Source organism: Pteronotus mesoamericanus, unplaced genomic scaffold (assembly GCF_021234165.1).
Source record: "Pteronotus mesoamericanus isolate MK-2021 breed Mesoamerican mustached bat unplaced genomic scaffold, CSHL_Meso_final contig_202, whole genome shotgun sequence".
Taxonomy (NCBI): domain Eukaryota; kingdom Metazoa; phylum Chordata; class Mammalia; order Chiroptera; family Mormoopidae; genus Pteronotus; species Pteronotus mesoamericanus.
The window spans coordinates 2,541,948-2,564,542 of NW_026555086.1; the positions used below are offsets into that span (position 1 = coordinate 2,541,948).

Genomic DNA, 22,595 nt, shown 5'->3' on the forward strand with positions numbered 1-22,595 from the left:
TTTTTAAAGTTTTCTCGCCAAATTCTGTCATCCGTTTTTTGTGCTGCGAGTCCATGTAGGTCCTGCTTATTGCACTCAAGATGCACTTGAACCGAAGGTGCACGTGAAGAAGACTCAGCTCCTTCCCCTTCTGACAGCAAAGCAGGAAAGCTCGGCAAACTCCATCCTGGGAATTTGCCCATTCTGGTTACACTGACCGGTTTTTAACCGAAGGTACTATTTTTCAGGGCTGCACGTGGCGCTGGCAAGGACACGGGAGGGACCCGCGGGGTTTCGGGAGGCGAGGGCAGTTTGGTGGCTTTGTCTGCGTCTGTTCGCCACGCAGAACCAGCCTCGAGCCCTCCAGCGAGGTCCGGGGGCGCGGGCCAGGCGAGGGAGGCAGGGGAAGCCGCCTCTGCCCAGCTCAGCCCGGGCGCCAGGGGTGGGGGTCGGGGACCAGGCCGCCTGTGGGGGGTGACAGCCCTCCTCCTACAGGCTCCTCCTCCTCCTCCTTCTCCTCCAAAACCAGCTGATGCGGCCCCCACAGGGGCCTTCACAGTCGGACTTTGTTTTCTGCTGCTAGCAACGTCGCAAACGCAGAATCTGGGTTCTCAGCAAGGACTTCGGGCCTGTCAAACTCGACCACCTGCGGGTCCGAGGGGGAGAGCTGCCGCTGCCTGCAAATAGCCGCGCCGCCCCTCGCCCCGCCCCGGGCCAAGACCATCGAAGGTGGTGACGCCAGCAGCTCCCTGTACCTTCCCGCCGTCCATGACCAGGACGAGGTCGCAGTTGAGGACGGTGTTGAGGCGGTGGGCGATGGTCAGCACCGTGCAGCCCGCGAAGGCGTCCTTGACGGTGCACTGGACGAGGCTGTCGGTCTTGGAGTCCATGGAGGCCGTGGCCTCGTCGAGGAGGATGATCTGGCGAGGAAGAAACGTTGGAAACGTCACACTGGGCCAAAGATGCTCCTGAAAGGAAAGGGATAGTCTCGGCTCTCTCTATTTTCTCTCTCTCTTTTTAAGGAGAAGGGCTGAAAAGTAATGAGCCAGACATCCATCTCAAAACGTTAGAAAAACCATGGCAAAATAAGCGTCGCCCCACACCGCCTGCGCCTCCTCAGAGGGACTGGCCGGGGAATGCCTGGCTGTACCGCCGCTACTCCTGTTTCAAAGAAAGCGGTTGGCGCTAACCCTGCAGACTCAGGGGAAGACGCGCCCAGGGTTAGCTACCTACTGCGCGGCAGCGTGCGGCGTGGTAATGCCGCTTACGCCCGCTCTGTGCTGCCGCCGTGACACCTTCCCACAACGCGGAGGTTTAACATGACACGAATGGATGGCCTCCCAGTTCAGGGGGCCAGGAGCCCCCCAGTCAAGGGGAGCTCCGGGCTGTGCTCCTTCCGCGCCTCGTCCGGCTCCTAGACGCCGCCCGCCCCCTCGGCAGCCCTCTGACCTCCACCCCCACGGTCAAGTCTCCTTTCCCTTCTGGCCCTCCGGCCTGTCTCTTCTAAACACCTGGGCCCACCCAGCCGCTCCAGCACAACCTCCGCATCTCAAAACCCTTGACCGAACCGCGTCCGCAAAGCCCTAGCCCAGGAAGGGCAGCACAGCCAGGGCTTCCGGGCCGTTGCTCCGCGCGCTGCAGTGCCCGCCTGCCGGTCAGAGGGCCTGAGCCCCGCGCTCCGCTTGCCTCACTTTGGCTGAATTGCTTAACTTCCCCAAGGCGCCATTTGTCTCCTTGTGGGTGAAGGGGGTTACACCTCGTTGAGAGCATGAAACGCAACCACAACACAGAAGGCCATTCAGCACTAAGCGGGGGCCGGCCCCTCTCGGCCGTCAGCTCATCTGCAGGACACACACGAGGGGCAGCCCTTCGGTTGGGGTCCAGGGAGCGGGCTTCCCGCAGCCCCAGCAGCCCCTCCCCAGGAGCTGGTACGTAAGGATGTCCAAGTTGCTCAGAATGGTGGGCACACCTTTGACCATTCTCGAGTGTCAAATCCTGGCATTCTTGAGTGGCCCGGGGACTCTTCCTCAGGCCTCAGAACCGTTCAGGGACAAAGCGGAGACGTCGAGAGGGAGGTTTCTCAGACAGAGACCCCTCAGGAGGACAGAGAATACCCAACCAAGAACCCCCAGGGAGAGCCCTGGGCGAGGTAGGCGGTCTGGCTGGAAATGGCTTGCGATGATTCAATTTTCACCTCTCACAACTTTGTCTTAAGAAAAAGTGATTGGTTTTTAAGCGGCTCAATTGCTCTCTCTTTGCTGGAAGACAAAAGCTTGTCTCTACTCTCCCCCCCCCCCCCCCCCTGCATTGAGCGGTGCTGCGGGGAAATCGACCGATGCGTTTTGCATGCTGTTTCCTTACTTTTGAATTACGGAGGAGTGCTCGGGCCATACAAAGCAGCTGCCGTTCCCCTACCGAGAAGTTTTCTCCGTTTTCTGTGACTTCTGCCTCTAATTTCTCCGGGAATTTCATTATCTATAAAACAGAGAACGCCGCGTTTATCCCGCTGATCTGTAAACCGGCCCTGCGTCATCTGCGTGGACCGGCCTCTCCTCTCGCCTTCATCAACTGCTTGATTTTACTGAGGGAAAGGAAGTGCAAAACAACAATCACTCCAGCGCTGCGACAGGCACCAGGGAAAGACCGGGGAGGAGGCAGACGTTAATAATGCAAAACCGCAGCGTTTGCGTTCACCCCATCGACACCGCGCCTAAAGAAGACAAACGACGTGCAGCGGGGTCTGGAGGAGCACAAGAACCCGTGGCTTCCAGGGCCCCGTCCCACGGACAGAGGAGAGGCGGGGTGGGGCGGCTTCTGGGTCATCAAGAGAGGTAAGACGGGGTCTGGTTATCCCGCAGGACAAGTCGAAGCGGCTCAGGGACGCGCTCAGCTTGGACCCGAGTCCGGGGGGAAAGGATGCCCTGTGGGGCCCAGCCGCCTGCATAGCACAGGGGCCCTCAGACCAGCCCGCCTGCCGGTGCTGGGGCGCGCCGCGCCCCTCGCCTCCCTGGGGCTTAGGGTTCCCAGAGGCAACCGAGGCTCCTGGCAGAGCAGTGGGGCACTTGCTGGCCCTCCGTCATGTGGACGTGGGTTCGCGTCTCCACCCCGCCCTTCACTATACCCGCACCTGCCACTCCCGAGTATAAATTTCTGTGTCTCGAACGAAGGAGGCAGGTGCAGAACCTCAGAGGGTCAGGACCAGGTGGGGTGATAGGTATGGAGGTCCTGGCTGAGTCGCTGCGGAGACCTAGTAAACCCGATCTATTGCTTTTTAAAAACCATAACAAGGAAGCAAGGATTGTGTCTTCTGACGTGTCTGGGGCCAACAGGAAAACCCGGCCCGGTGCTGGCCCCGTGCCTGTCGAACGCGGGCCTGGGCCAGGCGCCTGGGCTCGGCTGCCAAACAGACCCATCCGGACAGCGGCCCGGGACCTACTGTGTCTTTCATGAACGTTCTTTCCAGAACCTGCCAGAGCATCTCGTCCGTGTGCCTCTCAAAGGGATCCAGGTTGTACCTGCAACGAAGGGAAGCAGGGGGAGCTGGAAGGCTGCGGGCGAGGGGGCGGGGGGAGCAGGCCGTGGCCAGGGCCCAGCGGCTCCCCTGGGCGGTGCTTCCTCAGCCCAGGACAGCGACCTGTGAATTACCAACCTCCGGCCCAGGGACCAAGGACCGCAACCCCGTGGTGGCGCGGAGGCCGCCCAGGGGGCCGTGGGAAGGGCTGCCCAGACGCAGCACTGAGCCAGGAGCTCAGGGGGACTCGCTGGTCCTCCCAGTGGCCACAGGCGGCTGAATGGCTTCAACCTTCTGCACATTCGTGGCAGAGAGGAGGGGACAGGGAGAACGCGACAGGCCATCGCATTCACTCTGCCTTCAGAGGCCGCGTCTGCAGCTCCCGGTGCTCCCGAGGGCAAGTGGCTCGTTCGTGGGATGTGAGTGTGCACACGGAATGTTTTCGTACAACACTAAACGCGGCCCCCGCCTCACGACCCTCTGGGAAGAGGCTCAGCCGTTCCCTGGGCCAAGTGAGAAACCAGCTTCCGCCTGGAGCCTGGGCGTGGGGTCCCCGGCCCTGTGGAAGCGGCAACCCCACTGCCCTTGTAGCCGAACGCCCGCTCCGACGCGCCCCTCGGCAGACAGGCGCCTACGCCGGGTTGTACGGCACAGTCTCAGAAGCGGGGGTGCTCCTGAGAATGGCTGTCGCTAAACCTGGCAGGATGCCGAGACGCAGGCGTCACCCAGGGCCAGCCCAGACATCTGTCCGCTGACGTACAAGCACCGTGCGTCCTAGCCATGGAGTCTCTAAGCCACGCGTGGCGTTCGGGGCCCTAGTTCTCGGCGGCCCCCGCGGTCTTGCTGGGGGACAGGTAGCAGCCCCTCGGCCGCCGCGTCCCCCGGGAGAGCAGCCCTGGCCGGCCACGCCGTGGGCGCTTCTCAAAGTCCCCGGTCGGTCTGATGTCACTATCCAAAAACAGGAATGCCGGCGATCGCAAGCAGCTACCTTACTGTACCTACAAACAGGACAGGGTCCTGGGGGATCACAGTCAGCCTGGTCCGGAGGTCCTCCAAGCCGACCGTGGAGATGTCCACCTGGTCGATGAGGATGGCGCCGCCGGCAGGCTCCACCAGACGGAACAAGGCCACTCCCAGAGACGACTTTCCTGGGGACAGCGAAAGGGGCATGAGTCTAACATCATATCCAAGCACCGGGAGGTCACCAAGAGATTCCTGACGCGGCGAAAGCGGCTCCAGCTCTGCGAGGATGGCAGAGACCCCGCCCCGAGCCGGACATCAGCCGCCCTCATGGGGTCACCGCGCCGCTCCCCGCGGTGGCTGCTCACACACGGCGCCTTCTCTGGGTCTCGTTTCACCAGAACGGTTCTCATTTAACCAGAACTGTTCCCAACTCCACCACCCGTTCAACTTGAAATTCTAATTCACAGTAAAAAGGTTTGAGGGAAAAACAGCCGGCCGGCCGCACACACACGTGCACCCTGTCCCCCACCCCCACAGGCGGATCCAGCGGACACCCCAAGAAAACAACCCGGGAGAAACACCGTCAGGGCGCATCCTCACCGGAACCGGTCCTTCCGACAATCCCGACTGTCTGCCCGCTCCGGATGTTCAGGTTCAGCCCGTCGAGGACAAGGGGGGCGCTGTCTCTGTATCGCATCCGATAGTCTCTGAATGTTATCTCCCCCTGGCTGGGCCAGTCCTGGGGGCAGGTCCCCACCTGGAGGGGCTGCGCGCTCTCCGGGACACAGGTCTGAAAAGCGAATGACCGGAGAGGGGGGCGTGCTCGTTGGCTTTTCTGTTTGTTTCGTGTTCTCACCCCTGCAGGTCTAGGGCGAGAGCGTTTGCAGAGGCCTGGACCAGGTAGGAGCCCGCATGCGGGAGACTCACCCTCCGGCGGAAAGGCCTGATGTTGAAGAAGAAAAGACCTCGGATATGAAGACAAGAAACAGAGGGTTGCAACAGCCTATAGACCGTGTGTCCCAAGGGGTAAGAGGAGTAAAAGTAGCGCAAGGGTGGAGGTGGGCACCGTGCGGATGGGACGTCCGAGCAGAGACACGAGGCGAGTTGAGTCCAGAGTCCCCTGAGCTGAGTGGGTGGCTCGTGCAAAGGCCCTGGGGCCAGAACAAACGTGGAGGAATGGAAAGAAACATCAGGCAAGGGTGACTACAAGGGACAACTCCCAGGGGGCCTCGCGGCCTGGGCAAACCTCAGCTGTGCAACCTCATGGCCTGGGAGCTGTGTGGCACATGGAGACCAAGCCTTGAGGGTCGCAGGATTCGTCCAGACACAGTGGCGGTATCTGCGGGAGCCCCGTGTTGGAAGCAGGAAGATGACAGGAGCACAGGGCGTCGGCGTCAGAGTCCCCGGGAAGGACATCTAGCTTCCCAAGGAGCCCATGAAGTGCCAAGTCCCAGGAAGGACAGAGCAACCCAGCGGCAGGTCCTGTTACAGGACCAGCCCCTCCTCTGAAGTCCCTGTGAGCGACGAGGAACAGGGCTCCCGTGCGCCCCTTCGTGTGGCCGACCAGCCCCCACCTCTGGTGGTGGATACGCAGCCACCGCCAGCCAAGAAAATGACTGTATTTCCAGACAGTATGTTTAACCCACGGAAAATTTGCATTTCACAAGAAAAGTGTTTCAGAGAAGCAAAATTGTAACAATAATATTTTTTAGCTTAAGGAATCTGCGTATTTGGCGTGTTAAGATTTCATAATATTCGGACATGTGAGTCTAATTTAATATCGTAACTGAATAACTTATTGAAACAGGATTTTAAGTTAAAAGCTTCTTGTTTGTATACAGCGTTGGGATTGTGAGGCAGAGTCAAACCCACTGTATTTATAAGTGAGCTGCATGAGGCTTTATTTATACATAAACTTCTATTCCTTAGATTTCTGTGGCCTCGGGAGGGTTTGTTTGTTAAATCAGATAATCAGGGCACTTACAAAGGAAATGTAAGTGATTAAATTTTAAAACGCAGTTCTAAATGTTTCAAAGCGTTGGGTTAAATTTGTAAAGGGGCCAAATGCGACTCACAGGCCTTTCAAAGCGGGTGCTTACAGCCGCTGGACTCCTGTCAAAGAGGAGCAGGGTTGGTGAGGCGAACAGAAAAGCTCTTACAGAAAAGTTAGACTAGGTTGTTTTTTTTTTAAGTCACTTCTTAGTCAACCAAATATTAATTTTTAGAGACCGAGGTAAGCCACCGAATTCTCTTCTCTGTGTGCAGACACAGCCCAGGGGACATTGTTTTTAAATGGAGCCTCTCTCTCAGCATCAGGCACCTCAGACTGTATGGTCAATATGGGTTTTGAGAAGGGAGGCGTGGTCTGACTTCAGTTTTTACAACGGTCCCTTTCACGCGTAAGAACATCGCACCTTCACACGGCCGCTGCCGGAGGTGAGCGGGGGCGCGCACGTTGCTCACCGAGATGTATTCCCTGAGCAGCTCCACGGAGGTGAACTTGGCCTGGGTCTCCGTGCCGGTCCGCACGCACACCTGGAGCAGCCCGCTGAGCTGTGGGAGGTGAAGGGGCCAAACTTTAACACTAGGTCAAGCCTGGGCCGAAACAAGAAACTAGAACAAACAATACCCCAAGATGAAGGGAAGAATTAGAGCCCCCCCTTAGTAACAAGATAGGACAACGGCTGAGCCTTGACTCAGACAAATAGCCCAGAAAAAGCAGGGTCGGAGCTGAGGATAAGGGAGAAACAAATACCAAGAAAAACATATCAGGGTGCAGCCCCCATGCAGCTGGGCCAGAGTCGACAAGAATGAGGAGGAGGCATAGGGCGAGGGTTGAGCCTTGCCTCAGATACACATCCTGACCAGAGAAAGAGTAGGGGGCCCAGTAACAGCCTTGAACCTAATCAGCAAAAAAAAAAAAAGAAAGAAAGAAGCTGCCTATTGCTAACTGCCACTTCTCGCCCTTGTATCTTGCTTGCTTGCTCTGCTTATAAAAACCCGTGTACCCTTACAGCGGTGCGCCTTTTTCCTTTCGAGGGAAAGATGGCCCCTGCGCAGGTAAAACTTGGCCAAATAATAAAGAGTGTGTGATCAAACTCTAATTTCTGAGCTCATACTTGTGGGGATCGTAACAGGAGGAGCAGCCGCCGCCGTGGGGCGGGCCGGGCCGGGCCGGGCCGGGCCGGCCTCGGGCGCCCAGCGCAGCCCCGCCCCGCTCGCGCAGGATCGCGCCAACAGCCAACAGCCGGCCTGCCTTCCCAGCCAAGCGCCCAGAAGTGCGGCTCCTCTGGGTGGGTGTTTGCCTGTAAACACTTCCTTTGTATTTAGACACAAATGGTGAGGCGCTTTCCCTGGCACTCCCCCCGGGCAAGTGTCAGCCGCCGCAGCACCACCTGGCCACCGCCGCCCCACCCCTCGCCCCATCTTGGCTGCAGCTGTGAGCAGGGATTCCACCCAGGGCTGCTGGGTAACCGCCTTGGCTGTCCCCACCCCCCGCCCCGCCCTGGGGGTGGGGGTGTCCTGCTCCACCCTCCCTGCTTCACCCCACCCACAGCCGAGAGGCACCCAGAGGATCAGAGGTGGAAGAAACCCACCCAGCGCATCTGCCCACTGGGCAGGTGGCTCGGCAAGGTCACCCCCCTTAGGCCCAGGCCGTCCCCAGAAGCCCACCCTGAGAGATGGGTGCAAAAGGCTGTGCTGGGGCAGGGCGAAGGGCGGTCCCCCAGGAGGTACGTCTACGTCGACACGCCTGGGGTCTGCAAACGCTGCCTCACTGGGGAAAAGGATCTTTGCGGGTGTAATCAGGGGACTTGAGGTCATCCTGGGCGACCCAGGTGGGGCCTAAATCCGATGACAAGTCTTCTCACAAGAGATGGAAGAGGAGACGCAAGAAAGAGGACATGGACCTGCGAACCTGGGGGCAGAGCGGGGAGGGACGCAGCGCCCGCCGAGGAGCGCGGAGCAGCGCCGGCAGCCACCAGAAGCTGGGGCAGAAGGAACGCCTCCTCCTGGGAGCCTTTGGCAGGTGCGGGGCGGGGGATGGGGGGGGCCTTCAGTTTGCACCTCTGACTCCGGAACCGGGAGAGAATAAACGTCTCGGTTTCAAGCTGCTAGTTTTTTGCCCATGTGTCACAGCGGCCCCAGGAAGCTCAGCCAGGAGGTGGCTTCAGAAAGGCCCAGCAGGGCCTGGGAGAGGGGGGCCCAGAGAGCGGGCGGGGGAGGCGCCAGCGGTTCCTGGTCCGACCGCAGGCAGCAGAGCTCCATCCCGCTGGGAGGCGGCATAGGCAGGCTTTGGGAAGTTCAAGGGCATCCGCGCCTCAGGGCCTCGGGCCGCCCTCGGCGGGTTTGGAATGGGCCCCAGCGTGTCGGGGTCCCTGTCCCATTCCATTCCCTTTCTGCTCCGGGGCAGTGACCCCAACTCTCATCCACGAGGGAGCCTGCTGCGTTCCCGAGGGACGCTCTGTCACTCGGCCGCGTGTTCTCCCAGGAAGCTCAGCTCCATGACCCCGGGGTCTCGTGCGGGCTGGCTCTTCCCGACTTACGGGGCTGCCCGTTCTCAGCCTCAGGAAGTTGGCGGCACCCCCAAAAGCGCGACCTCCGTGAGCCAGAGCTGTTTCACTTGGAGTAAGAAAATCTGTTCAATATCGTCTGTTTCGTGTTTGACTCGGCGGCAGGAAGCCGCACACCCAGCAGCAAGGAAAATCCGCTTTTCCCACTGGAGATAGAGTCCTGCCTATATGTTTCTCAGGGACAAAAAATATATTTTTGCCCCTCCTTCCCAGAACACCATTAAAGCGATATCAGATAGATTATCCAAAAAGAAGAGGCCTTTACCAGCAAGGCGGTTGGGAAGAGACGTCATCGCAGGAGAGCGATGGCTTTCGGGGCGTCGGGAAGCGGCGGGCAGCGTTTTGAACGTGCCGGCAGCAGTCGGGCCGGGCCTGGCGGGCCTTCGGGCTAGCAGAGCGCAGAGGGGCTCCCGGGGCAGGGAGGGGCCACAAAGAGGCTGCGGAGCAGGCTGTCTCCACACGACAACTCCTCTCGGACCCACCGGCTCCGAGCCCCGCTTGTCCCTCCAGACCCGGGGCAGCCAGATGGGCACGCTACCCCTGGGCCAGCACACGCGTACTCACACGCGCACGCACACGCTCTTCTCTAAAGAAGCTGCGTGAACTGCCTGGGACTCAGAGGGGCCCCCAGAACAGCGCCCGAGATAAAACCCCTTTAAATCTAGCTCCCCGGCTGCCCTGCAGCAGCGAAGCCTTACCCACTCACGCCCCAACAGTGGCACCGTGTCTGTCGGGGGAGACCCCTCAGGGCCCGGGCAAAGGCGGAGGAAGCCCCGGACACCCCACCCGAGTTCTCCGCCTTCGGCACCAGCTGACCAAAGCGCATACAAACAAGGCCGATGGCACGGAAGGCCAGGAGCCCGGGAGACAAAAGAAAGAACTGACCCTGGAAGAAACTGATAGCAGACAAAGGAGAGAGGACGGCTGGAGACAGGGAGGGGCCTCTAAGTAATGTGCTCAGAGGGATTTAAATACGTAGAGAGGCATCGACTGAAAAATGATTCTTTTAAAAACTCACTGAGACAGAGTCTGGAAATTAAATTTATGAATATGTGACTGTCGAACTTCAAAAGAATGGCTGAATGGCAACGCTACAGAAAATTCCGAGAATAAAGGCAGAAAGACAAGAACACAGAAACCTGAGGGGAAAGAAGGGAAATGAGAAACCGCTGGTGTAAGAAACGCAGCATTCACCAGCAGGAGTCACGGAACGAGACGACGGGACTGGGAGGTGAGGACGCTGCCAAGAGCAGAAAAGCGAAAAGGGAAACATTTGTCCACCTTGAAGAGAAGGTGGACTTCGGTGTGAAATAAACCCAGAGTCTTGCACAGAACAAATAAAAAGAGGGCCACGCTCGGGTGCGTCGCGCGGGGACAGCCGAGCGCCCTGCAGAAGGGCGGCGGCGGCAACGCTTCCCAAGAGGAAGACACGGGTGTCCGTCGAGGCAGGAGAGTGAGCCTAGGTGGGACCCGGCCCGGCGCTCACGTCCTGCCTCGCCCACGTGACCAGCGCGCGATCCCGGGCACGTCTCTCTGCCCTGCGCCTCTCACCCGGGACGCAGGGAAGTGGCAAAACCTCTCCCATGTGGCTACCGTGGGGACAAATGACTTATTTATGTTAGCCCAGTACCGGAGACATAGCCAATGGCGTGTGATTCACTATTATTCTTTTTCAAAAGGAAAAACCAAAGCAACCAAAAAAGAGAAGTTAGCGATTCCTGGCCACGGACAGCGTGGCTGCCTCTCCAGCAGCCTTCTCCCTCTCCCCGGGTGGGGCGGCTGTGTGACTTGGGGGTAGGACAGGGCCTGACTGCACCTCTTGGCCTAAACCAGTGACCCTGCTCCCACCGAGCCACGCAGGTGCTCTCTGATGCCTACATCAACCCAGCACGAGCACGGAGCCTGGGGCTTCGGTTCAGCGGGCCGGAAACGCTCGCCTTTTGCTCTCTTCCTTCTGAAGCCCTCAGAAGCTGCTGGTCACCGCAGCCATGACCAAAGTCATCGCAGGAGGGGGACAGAGCCGGGGCCGCGACCCAGCCACGCCCGCAGCCCACACCACCGCCAGACCCTGGGGCAACGCACACCACGGAGCCCTCTTTGCCACTTAGGCCCCATCGAGCTGGGTTTTCTATTACGCCCACCCTCCCTCATGCCTGGCCTCGCCCCGGCTGTTACCTGGATGATGTAGGACAATGACAAGCCTTTGGACGAAGCGCTGATGGCGGGGAAACTCAGCGTCACCAACAAGGCCACAATGAAGGTGACGATGTTCATGAGGATATCCATTCTCAGAGCAAACCACCTGAGAGCGCAGTTGAAGTACAGGAGGTGGCTGGAGTTTTCATCATTGAGCGTCTTAAACCTGAGATTAGGAAACGGGACAGAACAGGAGGGTCAGCTGCGCGTCCACAGGGCGGCCAGGGCTACCGGGGACACAAGGCAAGGGGCGTTCTTAATCGAGGGCGCATGCACTTTTACAAAAATGCCCACATGCCCAAAATCTGCCGTCACAGACGTCTGTGGTGTGCACGTATTCTGAGCCATCCCACGTGGCAGTACAGCGTGTCCTGAGCGGGCCCTCGCTGTCCTTCCCAGATCCGGCCCCTGGAACCCCAGCTGAGAGCAGAAGGGGGTGAGAGTACCTCACGCTCTACCTTCAAAGGATCCCTGTCTTGGGGTCAGCCACCCCCACAGTCCTTGTGGAATTGACCACTGGCACCTTAATCTATAAGAACGGGGGGCCGGGCTATGGAGGAGGCGGCCTTTAGGGGTGATCAATATTTGGGGCGGTAGAGGAGGGAAGAGAGGTGCTTGATTGGATCCCCTCCCCGAATAAGGGCTTCTTATTCGAATAAGAGGCCTCGAGGTCGTTGCTTCTGAAGCTGGGGCTCTCTTTCAGAAGACGGGCACATGCTGTGCCTCTACTGTGTGTCCGCTGCGTGAAGGGACACAGGGCAGAAGCGACAGAGGGGTTCGTGGCTCAGGTCCTGCCCGTTCCTGCCATTCCCAGAGTTGGGAGCAGAGGGAAGGTGCCATCTGGGCCGTGGTCTGGCTGCGCCATCGCTCGGCATGGGGCAGAGAGCCCCCACGACAAAGGACCGTGGCGTGGGGCTGCCTGGCAAAGCTCCCTGAAAGACCCAGGCGGTGCTTCCCGCCGCACACGGCCCCCCTGTTGCGGGACCCCTGCTCGCGGCCCAGCCTGACCGCGCCAGGCCTCTGGGACGGGGGCCGGGGCGGGGGCGGGGGGAGGTCTGTGTCTTGAATACATTCCAGATTGAGCCTGAGCTAACCCGTAGCCAAAAGAGACGTCAGAGTCAACTGCCACCGACATTTCCCCTGACCCACTTGGAGCAACGGGTAGAAATTATTGGGAAAAATGGAAACTTTTCGATGTTCAAACCCATAGCGAGCGACGGGAAGGGTTCTGAGTGGAAGCCCCTCCAACCGGCTGGGCCGGGCCCTGCTGTACCTCCTTCCCGCCTCCTCCAAAGCCTGTCCTCAAAGCTTCATTAAAATATTCTGGCGAACGCCGTGGAGTTCTATCGTGCTGCTATGAAGCCTACATGTAACTCAGCTGACGGCATTCAGTGACTCTGAAGTCACTCAAGGTCTTATCTGTGAGGCTGGCTAGGCGGTGCAGAAGCCCTGGCTGGGATCGCAGTGGAATTTGACCTCTAACCTGTTGATGCTTCAGCACCTTTGTCGGGTGGCGCAGGCAATAGTGTCAGAAGCCCCAGCCCCCTGCCACGTCCGTGACAGGCAAGGACGCACTGAAAGGGGGCAGCCCCGCCCGGCAGGCAGGGCCCCGCCCCTCTCTGGGGTCCCCCCGGAGGCCTGGGGGGGACACGCTTGGCTCTGCTCCGCGGACAGACAGACACTGGGAGGCCCGGCGTGTGACACAGGGCTGCTAGCACACGACATTGAGGTCAAACTAGTTGGTAACAGGACTGGCCGATGACAACCAGAGTCAAGGATGCCAAGTCCACCCTGAGATTGGGGGTGGGGGTGAGGAGGGAAGAGCAGAGAGAGGGGGGATTAGATGCAAACTTCAAGTGTGTGTTAGGTTTTTAAGGAAGGAAAAGATTTAAAAAAAAAACAATTAAAAAAAAAAAAGCTCTCGTCGCTCCAGTATCTTCTGAAGAGCATAGAAGGCATTCTGTGCATGTTGGATGAATGAATAAATGAGTAAAACACAACAACAAAGAAAATCTATGTGGCAGAGACTGCTATAGACTCCCCAATTTCTTTGCCTCCTATGGATACCGTGGACTACATTTCCCAGCCTCCTTTGCGGTGAAGGGAACTCACGTGACTGAAACCTGGCCGATGAAAGGGCAAAAATGACGAGCATCTTCACTGGGGTTGAGCCAGTAAAAATTTCATGTGGGTCCGCCCACCAGATCTCTCCCCTTATCTTCCAGTTGGACCCAGAGGACCGGGGAGAAGTCCCCAAGACCCCTGAGACGGGAAAGCCCCAACGGAGAGCAGCTGTGTCCCTGAGTAGGGAGCAGAACCCCCGCCCCCGCCCCCAGGACCCCGTTCCACTGTGACTTGAGGAGGGATGAACATGTTTGGTGGGAAGCTCCTGGAGCCTGAGGCCCCCGGTTCCCACAGTGAATCTACTGCAATTGCACCCGGAGACCGTATGATACTGCATGGTCTTTTAGAAGCTTGGGGCTGGCCGCCTCCAGGGACCTTTTCTAATCTACTCCCCACACTTTACGAAGACGGAAACGGGTCCCTCCACTAAGTAAAATGTCATTTGACCTTTAGAAATCATCTTGACAAGGAATAGGTAAGCATAAAAGATGCTATTTAAAAATAAAGCAGGACCAAAGTGGTTATAAGTATTTCAGAAAGAGAAAAAAGACTGGAAGGAAGCATATGGAAATATTAATAGAATTTGGGTTGGGGGCCTATGGGTGAGTGTTTTTGTTTTTGTTTTTTTTTTCTGTTTTCTGTTGTCACTTGTTTTCCTAAATTGAACACATGTTGCTGTTAGTGCGAAAGAAGAAAATAGATCCAATCCCCCACCCAGGTTGTCACGGAGCGCGGTCCCGTCTTTGGGAGCCCCAGATGCCGGGGGCCCGAGTGTCTGAGGGGGCTCCTCCCCCAGCCTGTCTGGTTGGTCCCCGCCAGCCCGGACTTCCCTTCTCGGCCCCAGGGAAGCCGTGTGTCGCCGCTGCCTCCTGTTCGGGCGCAGGCGGGCGGCGGGGCCGCAGCCAGCACTCACTTGCTGATGCAGTCCTCCTTCCCGTCGTAGGCGTGGATGACGCCCAGGCCCTGCATGGACGAGGTGACGTGCGAGAACCAGGGGGCCCGGCTGATGTTCTCCACCGTCTTGAGCTCCCGGATCCCTCGGTGGAAAATGCTGTGGGGGCATCAAGAGGGTGGCCGGGTGGGGTCTCGGGGGGCTCCCCTCAGCACACGCAGACCCGACTGTGCGCTCGAGACACGGGTAAAGTCCGACGGGTGGCATCGAACTAGGGGTGGGGGTTGGCCCACCGCCCTTCTCTAGGAGGGCCATCCGGCTGGTGTGTTGGGGGTGCGTCCTGTAAATGAGGGTCTCAGCGGTGGGACCGTTCCTCCCTGTGGTCCTGCTCTGGGTGCTCCCGGAAGCAGGAGTGGCTCGCCACCTGCGAGGTCAGTCCAGTCTGCAGGACCAGACCCTTTCCCACGGGGAGCCTGAAATAGAGCCGGCCCCTTCTCGGTGCCCAGCCACAGGAAAGGGGGTCTTTTCCGGTTGTGGGGGAGAATCCGGATCTGGGGTGTCGCCTGCCTGTCTCCTGAGGGTGTTTCCAAAGGCAGCTTCGAGCCGACGTCTCCGGAGCTGACCTCAACACCAAGCCCCTCACTGGGCACAGCCCCCTGGGATGTCGGAGCTTGGGGACTCAGGACTCGAGCCTGGGGACTCGGGACTCGAGCCTCGAGCCTCGGGCGCGGCCTGGGCCTTGTGCAGAGTTACCCAAACCCGCGCGGGTCTTGCCTGCTCCTTTCCTGAAGTGGCGTCGACCTACCGTAGAAGCACCCAGAAGCCGACGGCCAGGCCGGCCAGGACGAGCAGGACGGCAGGGAACACGGCCCCCAGGACCACGAGGATGGACAGCACCATGAAGAGCTGCTGCAGGAAGTTCTCTGTGTGGAAGGGCAGCCGCACGTCCAGCTCGTCCATGTCCTTGGAGAACTGGTTCATGAGCCTGCCGCTGGGAGTCACGTCGAAGAAGCGCATGGGGCTCTGCACAATCTGCAGGCACAGCCGGAGGGCCCGTGGGCGGCGCGCGTGGGGCTGGGGAAGCCCGGCTCTCCGCGGGGCCGGGAGGCTGCGCACAGGCCTGGCCTCCCTCCCGGGGCCGTGCTGGGCCCCCGCGAATCAGAGTGGACATGGGGTTTGGCCTCTGTGTGGAGCTTCCCTCCCCTCCCGGGGGGCAGCCTGGGGTCCCTTTGGAGGACAGAGGGATTTTGTGCCTGAGGCCAATAAAAAGCTAAGTCCCACTTATATATGGACCATGCCTGCGTACTCTGGCCCTGGGCTCGCCCCGGGTGTGGAGGGTCCCAAAGCACCTCCTGAGGCCCTCGAGGGGCTCAGGGCTCCGGGAGCAGGAGACGCCCGCTTGGCCGCTCCCGCCTGTCCCAGCGCAGCACCCTGGGGGCCTCCGTGAGCACCCGCACGCAGCCCCAGGGCCCACAACACCCCCTGCAGCAGCTCCCTGGAGTCTGCCTTCACTGTGGGTCAGCAGACAGTGGGAGACCCTCCCCAGACTCGACAGGAAGCCCCACGGGCGTGGGGCCCAGCCCCAGAGCCCATGCAGTGCCCAGGGTGCCGCGGCGATAGGCGCACCACCGGCCGCGCTGGCTGACGGGCTGGCGGAGCACGCGGCCCCCAGGCGGTACCTTGTCGAACGTGTGGTCGTGCAGCGAGGAGGACGCCATCAGGGTGGTCTTGGTGAAGGTGAACCCTTTGGCGATGCCAAACAGCAGCACGGACACCATGCTGCCCACATACACCCACGGGAACACAGGCAGCCCCGTGCCCGCCAGCACGGCGTCCTGCTTGCACGAGCTCTCGTTGCCCTGAGGCCCGCAGGTCGCCTTTGCGGAAGGGCGAGGAGAAAGCAGGGAGAGTCGGTCAACAGCCGGGAGAGTGGGGGTTTTCCAGAAAGAAGAAACTGGAAGGAGGTTGTTATTGTTAAGGACGAGCCAGGTGGTAAAAATCGAGTCGGTTCCCTTTGGGGGCCTCTGAGCGCTGCCTGGGCCCTCCTGCTGGGCCGCCGTGATCCCAGGGGGCAAAGGAGACAAACCAGGCAGGCACAGGGCAGCCGTCCCGGAAGCCGGCTGAGCTCAGGGCACCAGAGGGGATGCTCGGCCGGGAGGACGATGGGGCAAAGGAGACCAGGACTCCACGGGGCTGGCTGAGCCTCCCGTCTGCCGAGCTGCCTGGCAGAAGCCGCAGGCCTCTGGGGAGACACTGGCCTCTCTGCGTGTCAGGGCGGCCCCAAGCCCCTCCCCTTCCTTTCCTCGGGGGCCCTGCCCTGGAGCCCCGGGGGGGCCGGAGGGGGCCTGGTGAACCCAGGGCCCTGGGGCAATCAAAGAGACCTCGGGCGGCAGCGCCCCCCCGGGAGAACACGCTTTTTTTTGCCAGCGTTTGTGGAGAGAGGCCGCCGCCGCCTCCTCCTGGGAAACCAGCCGCTCCATTTTTCTCCGAGTCGTGAGCTAAAAGTCAAGACTGCCTTTGGGGGGCAAACAAGTGTCTTCCTTCTAAACTCCGTTCCGCTGATGACAGCAGCAGCGGAAGCGCGCGCCCGAGGTGGCTGGCGGCTGATGGGCGAACACCCACAAAAGCCAGAGCATCCTTGGGGTGCTCCCTGATGAGAGAGGTGGCCTCGCAGGGCCTTCGGCGGGGCCCCGTGTCGGGGGCACGGGCAGCACGGGCCCGCCACCGGCCGCTGCCTGCTCCGCTGGCCGGCGGCACCGCCTGGGAGCTGGCTGCACCCGGCCCGAAACCCCGGGCTCTCCGAGAGCGCGCAGGGCGTGGGGGCGCACGCGCTTCGCCGACGCGGCCCTCCTGCCGCATGGGGCAGCCGCCCACTGGCTTCCCCCTTGGGAAGGGCCTCGGGAAGCCGTGCCAGACTCCAGGGGGGCTGTAGCGCCTCTCCGCTGCCCACGTTTCCCCAGTGCCTCCTCACTTCAGTTGTCATAGCAACAGAACTGTACCAAAATTTAACCTTGGAGGGTGCGCAGGCAACCCCAGAGCATTCCCTGGGGCTCCAGTGGCCAAGAGCTGGGTGAGTTTCCTGGCTGCTCCGGGGGGAGCCGCCTCGTCAGTCCCCTCCCCCGCCCCCCTGAGAGGGACCCTGGCCCAGCGAGAGCCCTGGGAGGCCGAGAGAGAGAGAGAGAGAGAGAGAGAGAGAGAGAGAGGGAGGGAGAGGGGCACCCCGGGGTCCACGGCATGCCCAGGGGCCAGCCGGCTCTTGCATGCCTGGTTCCCACAGGCAGGGCTTGGGAGAGCAGAGCTGGGAAGGGCGGAGCCCTCCAGTGCCCGGCAGGTCCGCAGCAAGATGCCGGTGCCCCCGCAGAGGCAGGAAGACACAGATCTGTTCGGCCTCCCCAGCCCCTGACAGCAGAGGCCGCGGAAGGGACGCTGTGCTGCGCACCGTGGCCCGCAGACCATCTGTGTTTGCTTGGCACCATCTGCGACCTATCCTCTAAAGACTGACGGTGGCAAACAACACCCTGATGCCCCGTTCGTCTTGAAAAATGGGAGGGGGTTTCAGGATCAGGGTCCTGGGGTGCGAGCCGTGGGCCTCGGCTCCGTGGGCCGGGGTCCCGGGAGGCACGTGAGGTCCCTTCGTGGCGCCGGACGGGGCAGGGCTCTCGGTGAGCCATTTCTCAACGCTCTCCAGGGCCCGAGGGACACTCACCTGGGAGCGCTGGTCTAACCAGAAGCCCAGCCACCAGTTGCTGAAGGCGGAGCTGCCGATCATCAGGAGGAAGAGGGACACAGTGAAGAGGGAGAGGAGGTAGCCTGCGAGAGGAGGGCGTGGTCCGGTAGGTTCTGGGTGCAGGGGCTGGGAGGGGGCGCAGCGGGCCTAGCTTCCTCGGGCCCGGCCCCAATGGGAAATTTAAAGCCTGTGGGGAAAGGGCCCCCCAGCCCCGGGAACCTCCTTCCAGGCTGATGGGCCGCTTCTGGGTGCGGGGCCCCTGAACCCCATTGGGGGCACCTGTCCACCTGGTTGGAAAACAGACCCGAGTTGTCAACTTCTGGAGAAACCGCCAGTGCGCCCCCTAAGGGAAGGGACTTGGCATTCTTTAGAAACAAAGAGGTTAAAGCCCAGCCTTGCCGTGGGGAGACGGGGAGACTGCAGGGGTGCGCCTCACGCCCCACACCGGCACGCTGCCCTGAGGCGGGTGCAGACGCAGAGGGGAGGACGCGGGGACCTGGCTGGGCTGCGCTGCCGCTCGCTCCACTCCAGCCAACGGAGCCCGGCAGCTTCCGTCGGGGGGGAGGGCGACCCCGTGTTACCCGGGCTGTGTTGCCAGGCTTTGGAGTTTCAGGGGCAAAATGAAAGGCATTGACAAACAGCCCCAGCCCAGAGAGAGCAGTTGACAAAGAAATCATATGTGAGCCCAGCAGTCCAAGGAGGACGTCTAGTTTTTAAATGCAAGTGAAAGCATGCCGTTGTTGAGTACCGAACCTCCAGCCGCCTTAATGTACGTGTGATACGTCTTCCAGGTCACGGTTCCTTCCCGGGGGGCTCTGGTCTGGACCAGCTGGTGCAGAGAGTCTGTGGACACAGACACAAGTCCTGCGGCTCCCCCCGTGGGGGCCGGAGTCCCCGGGGGGCGGCCCCCCACCACCCCCGACGCCACACGCCCCGGGCTTCCAGGTTCTCGGCACAGCTTGGTTGTCTGGTTTGGTCCCCACGGCGGCCCTGGCAGCAGCGGCTTTTGGTCCTTCGGGAACTATTTGCTAAGCACCTACTGTGCGCTCAGCCCCGAGGACACAGGCATTGCCTGGTTGAGTTCTCCCGCAGCTGGGGGCCGAGATGAGGCTAAGACGCTGGGGGTTAGGCAGGAGCCAAGGGGAACGGGGGAGCCCGTGAAGGCAGCAGTGACAGGCGCCCCATTGCGCCAGCCTTGTCTCAATCCCACGAAGAGGATTCGGGCCAGAGCAGATCTCAGAGCCTAGGGTTCCTCACAGGATCCGAGGGATCTGGGATCTTGCGGCACCAGCTTCCGTCAGCCCCTGTGGGCAAATTCCCAGCACTTCCAGCTTGACCTGTGACCCGGCCCCTGCTGCTGCCCGAGAGAGGCCCCAGACAGAGGGGAGCGGGCCGCCCACAGCGTCTGCTACAAGGGAGCGAGGAGGAAGTTGCCTGTCTTCTCGCAGCTCACGCCACACAGAAGACACCCCGGTGTCCTCCTAGGTCAGCCCCTGCCTGGACTCCTGATCCCGCCATGTGGCTGTGCCACGTCCTCGCCATTTTTCAAGGGGAAGGAAAGTGACCACCACGTTCCCATGGAAACCTGACGCCGTCCCAGGACTGAGAGTGGCTCTCCTCCAAGGAGGCAGGAAAACACCAGCCCCAAAGCAGAATCCTTAACTTTACTCGGCTTCTGTAAACTGCGAGGACGCACAGAGCTGGACGCGGCGCCGGCCCCGGGCTGTGTGCGCCCCGGGCAGGCAGGGCCCCGCACCGCGAAGGCGCCTCTGTGGGCGTGGCCGTCGTCAGCCCCTCGCCACTGGGAGCCTTTCCCTTCTGGCGTCTGTGAAACCAGGCGGCCTGACTCTGGCTCACTGTGCCTCCCCCTGGGACTGTGACGCGAGGGAGCCCCCAGGCGGGCGTCCCGGAGCGAGGGGCCGTGCCAGGTCCCGCCCGGACTGCTGCCTGCCCACCGCTCGCCTTTGCCGCGCTCCCGCCCGCTCCGGAGCCGGGCCGGCTGGCGGGCAGCTCTGCCTTTGACCGGCGCCCTCCCTGTGGCCCCGATGTGTTAATTCCACGATTTCCCTTCGCTCTCCAGAGAAGGGGGTGGGGGAGCGTGAAAGCGGCGCAGGACCCCGACCCCGGGGCCCCCCGAGCGGCCCTGGGCCAGCAGCTCGCTGCAGCGCTGGCCGCCTCCGGAGCAGCGAAGACGCCGCCTTCCCCACCGCGCACGCCTCTGTCACCAGCGCATTGCGGCTGCCAAGCCTCACCCGCTGGATGAGGAGACGCGCCGCCCCCCACATTTTCACGCCTCTGAAATCAGACGAGCTCCCGCTCTCGCGCAGCCCGGCGCCTCTCTGTGCAGTTGGCAGAGGTCTGTCTTTCTAAGCACAGGAGTGCACACAGTGATGGTGATGTCAACACAGACGGCATCTGCGATCCGATGACAGAGACTCGGGGGCGGGGGGGTTTAGCTACACATCATCGAGGAAGAGAGCTCTCGCTGAGAAAGCCAGCTCCCAGTGGGCACTCCGCGGAAAGAGACGGAGGGTCTTGCTCCCTGGCCTCTCTCAGTGCCCAGCGTGGGCCGGGCACAGAGCGGGTGCTCAACCGTGCTGAAGAGATGACGGATGGACAGAGACAGGGTCTGAGGACACAGGGAGGCCGCTGGACCAGCCTGGCTCTTGCCAGCCCATCCGCCACCTCTCTCCTCTCTGCCCTCCTGAAACTTCCTCTCACCCTCAACCCCAAGTCTTACCCGCCCCTACCCTGCATCCCTGGCAAACTCCTACATATCCGTGAAGGACCAGCCTGGACGTTGCCCCCTCTGGAAAGCTCTCCCTGATTTGCTACTCAGGCCATGGCTCCCCATTACTCTCATCACAGCGTCCCATGATGCTCCCCTGGCCTGTGACCCCCTCCCCCAACCTCCAGACCCTGAGGACAAGGACCTATTGCTTTCTCCGCCTCAGACTAGCGGGGGGCCCAACACAAGCTGGGTGCTCAGGCCGTCCTTACGGAGGCGTGGATAACCTGATCGCGCCTCAGCCTCTTCTCTGCCGCCTGGTCATCTTACGGCGCCGTGCACTGGGCGCCTGCCTCCAATTAACCTAAACGACCTCCGCTTGGCTTCGACCTCCTCAGCTACTATTAATAGTCACTGCTGAGGGTTCTTGTCTGGCAGGCACTCCGCTCATTCTTTTACGTGCAGCTTCTTCAATAATCGCGCAAGAACCCGCGAGGCAGGTATTATTGCTTTCCCACTTTACGGACTGATAAGCCAAGGTTCAGCGCGGCCACGTTCTCCTGCTCAGGGCCGTAAAGCCAGTCGGCGGCTGAGGCGGCATTCAGGCTCCGGCAGCGGAGCCCCGCGGTGAACCACGGAGCCCCAGGCAGCCCGAGGCACACGCATGGCACGGCCGCTTCGCTGTCCCGAGCCGGGGATGCTCAGCGCACGTGGGGCCGCCGGAAGCAAGGCCTGCTGGAGCGCGGTGGGTCGGGTAATACTATGGGTGTCATCGTTTACAGTTTTAATGGGAACAGTTCACCTGAAATGTCCCGTGGTGTGCTCGAGTGTGCTACGGCCTTGTTACAGAAGGACGGGGCTTGTCATGTTGTAAGAAAACAGTGGCATCATTTGTGCCGGACCCTGTGTTTAGAAGCATATAACCAAGGGGATGAATGGTAAGTACCTTTGATGCCTAAGAATTCTGAGTCTGTGTCAGGCTCTTTTCCTTCCTCTTTCTCCTCCCCTGGAGCCGGAACTAGGGTGAGAAATAGAGAGAGGCGTGTCCCCTCGGGAGCTGCGGGGAGCCAGGGGGGCGCGATTCGAACCCGGGACATACCAGCCCCTTCCTCTGTGTCCTCAGGGCTCTCCTTGGGGGCTTCCACCATCGCCGCGTTGTAAAGGTGCTCGGGGTCCTGCAGATGAAATGAGACGCCTCCTGGAAGCGGAACGACGGACGTTCCCGCAGGCAGGGGGCCGGGAAGGGGGCCAGTCCCGGGGGCCGGCGCCCGGTGTGCACGCACCTTGAATTGCAGCCCGCGGAGGTTGTGCACCAGTTTCGCGTAGCGCCCTCGCCCCTCCATGAGCTCCTTGTGGGTTCCCTTCTCACAAATCTCTCCGTCCTCCAGCAAAATGACTTCGTCGCAGGACTCCAAGAACTGCAGAGAGCACACCGCCACCACAGTGAGCTGCCGCCCACCGCAGAGCAGAGCCCCGAGCGGGCTCGGCCCGGCCCCGTCGACCCCAAGGGCCGGGTCACGCTTTGGTGTGGAGGCCCGTCCCGGGCGCTGCAAGGCCCTCAGCCTCTCTGGCCTCCTCCCGGGAGCGGCCGCAGACCTGGCCGAGGGCCCCGTAGGGGCGAGATGGCCCGCACTGGAGAAGGGTCGATCTAGTGACCGCGGGTCTCCGGAGTGCAAGGGGGGGCTTGGGAGGTCACTGGGAAGTGCGTCCTACGGGACCATCCCCTTGGAGGGCAGGATGTTTGACGCCAAGGGTGGGCAAGGCACTGGGCGGGTTGGGGGCAGATCGTCTGAGCAGGAGCGGCCTGGGTTTTTTGTTTGTTTTTAAAAAGAGGCTTTATTTGCTTATCTTCAGAAAGTGGGGGAAGGGAGGGAGCAGGAGAGAGGGAGAGAAACATTGATGTG

The 22,595-nt window shown here is 61.0% G+C and overlaps 1 protein-coding gene across 1 annotated transcript in view; it reads right to left on the reverse strand.

The window, feature by feature from the left end:
• Positions 1–532: 532 nt before the first annotated feature.
• The window catches only part of LOC129068124 (ATP-binding cassette sub-family C member 12-like), a 40,202-nt gene continuing 18,139 nt past the window's right edge, over positions 533–22,595 (reverse strand). The window contains exons 14-29 of the mRNA XM_054570237.1: positions 21,975–22,109; positions 21,791–21,866; positions 21,638–21,709; positions 18,717–18,806; positions 17,943–18,046; positions 15,916–16,113; positions 15,042–15,268; positions 14,258–14,395; positions 11,200–11,386; positions 6,917–7,006; positions 5,054–5,243; positions 4,479–4,638; positions 3,416–3,494; positions 2,341–2,454; positions 735–899; positions 533–625 (exon numbers count right to left, since the gene is read on the reverse strand). Of these exons, the coding sequence (XP_054426212.1) occupies positions 533–625; positions 735–899; positions 2,341–2,454; positions 3,416–3,494; positions 4,479–4,638; positions 5,054–5,243; positions 6,917–7,006; positions 11,200–11,386; positions 14,258–14,395; positions 15,042–15,268; positions 15,916–16,113; positions 17,943–18,046; positions 18,717–18,806; positions 21,638–21,709; positions 21,791–21,866; positions 21,975–22,109 (2,118 nt within the window). The remainder of the gene's footprint in view (positions 626–734; positions 900–2,340; positions 2,455–3,415; positions 3,495–4,478; positions 4,639–5,053; positions 5,244–6,916; positions 7,007–11,199; positions 11,387–14,257; positions 14,396–15,041; positions 15,269–15,915; positions 16,114–17,942; positions 18,047–18,716; positions 18,807–21,637; positions 21,710–21,790; positions 21,867–21,974; positions 22,110–22,595) is intronic.